Raw genomic sequence first — 1,160 nt, forward strand, 5'->3', positions numbered from 1 at the left:
GTGTGTCTGTCTGTGTTTGTGGATGGATGTTTCTGTCAATTTTAGAATGTAGATATAAAAGGTGAATGTTATCCAGATACTGACATACCAAATTAAAAGTGTAGAATATTTCCCTTTGCTGGTTCTGAATCCTTATAAAGTGAATATTTGTACAGTCTTGATCAATTACTCCATGCTGATGAATCCTATTCAAGATTCCCTTCATGTTTACAGTTATTTAAACCTTATTAGAGAGCTGTTTATAGAGGAGTTACCATTGGTAGCTTTGCATAAGCAAACATTAATTGAGATTATTTGGATTCCTTTTTCTTGTTACCTCTTCAGCTGTTGCTTCTTTTTAACCTCCTTCTTTATTCCTTTTCTTATTTTAGGTATTATTTAATTTGTTTCCTCTTCTGTATTTGTGCTATGCCATGGAATGGTGTTCTAGAGATCAGTTTGCATATTTACATGTTACATTTCACAGGTTTGGGATCTTTATGGATTTTGTTTTATGATCTGTTAAGACGTGAATTTAAGTTTTATTTTCATAGTTTTCCTGTATTAAACAAAGATTAATATTACAGCTGTTGTTAGGCAGTGTAAGCAGTTCTGAAAAAGAAAATTGTTGAGGATTATATGAGTACATTGATTTTGAATTGGTAATTATATGCTGCGGCACGTGATAAGAGTATAACAATATATTATTGTACCTCCATTGCCTGAAAAATAGATGTATGATTAAGTGGTCTATTTATTTACTGTTATTTTTGTAATTGTTAATGTTAGTGCACACTCCCATTAGTAGTAATTCACATATAACTTTTTTTTTCTTTTTCCATTAAGGAATGAGCAAAGTGTGTGCAGTTTACTTTAGCTAGTGCTTAAAGAGATGGAAATAATATTGAAAAGAATACTATTGGAAACTAAGCATACCATATTTGTCTTTCAGGTGCAGTTCAGATTGAAGCAGATTGTAGATGCTTCCCCAGATGAGAAAGAAAAACTCCTTCATGAGCTTGAGGAGTTTGCCAACAGGGGGATTCCAGACTTACGAGAGGCAAATGCTCGGAGAAAGTCAACTGTGAGCGAGCACGTAAGTATAGCTGTTGACTAGTGAAATGATCTTATTTTAGCTATTTCTATGGCTAGCTGACAAGTGTAGTTAGGCATTGCTTAAA

At 33.2% G+C, this 1,160-nt stretch overlaps 1 protein-coding gene across 1 annotated transcript in view; it reads left to right on the forward strand.

The window, feature by feature from the left end:
- The window catches only part of LOC119586251 (RUN domain-containing protein 1-like), an 8,728-nt gene that overhangs the window by 1,304 nt on the left and 6,264 nt on the right, over positions 1-1,160 (forward strand). Inside the window, 1 exon segment of the mRNA XM_037934956.1 lies at positions 932-1,075. Within this exon segment, the coding sequence (XP_037790884.1) occupies positions 932-1,075 (144 nt within the window).

Source organism: Penaeus monodon, chromosome 21 (genome assembly GCF_015228065.2).
Source record: "Penaeus monodon isolate SGIC_2016 chromosome 21, NSTDA_Pmon_1, whole genome shotgun sequence".
NCBI classification, from domain to species: Eukaryota; Metazoa; Arthropoda; class Malacostraca; order Decapoda; family Penaeidae; genus Penaeus; species Penaeus monodon.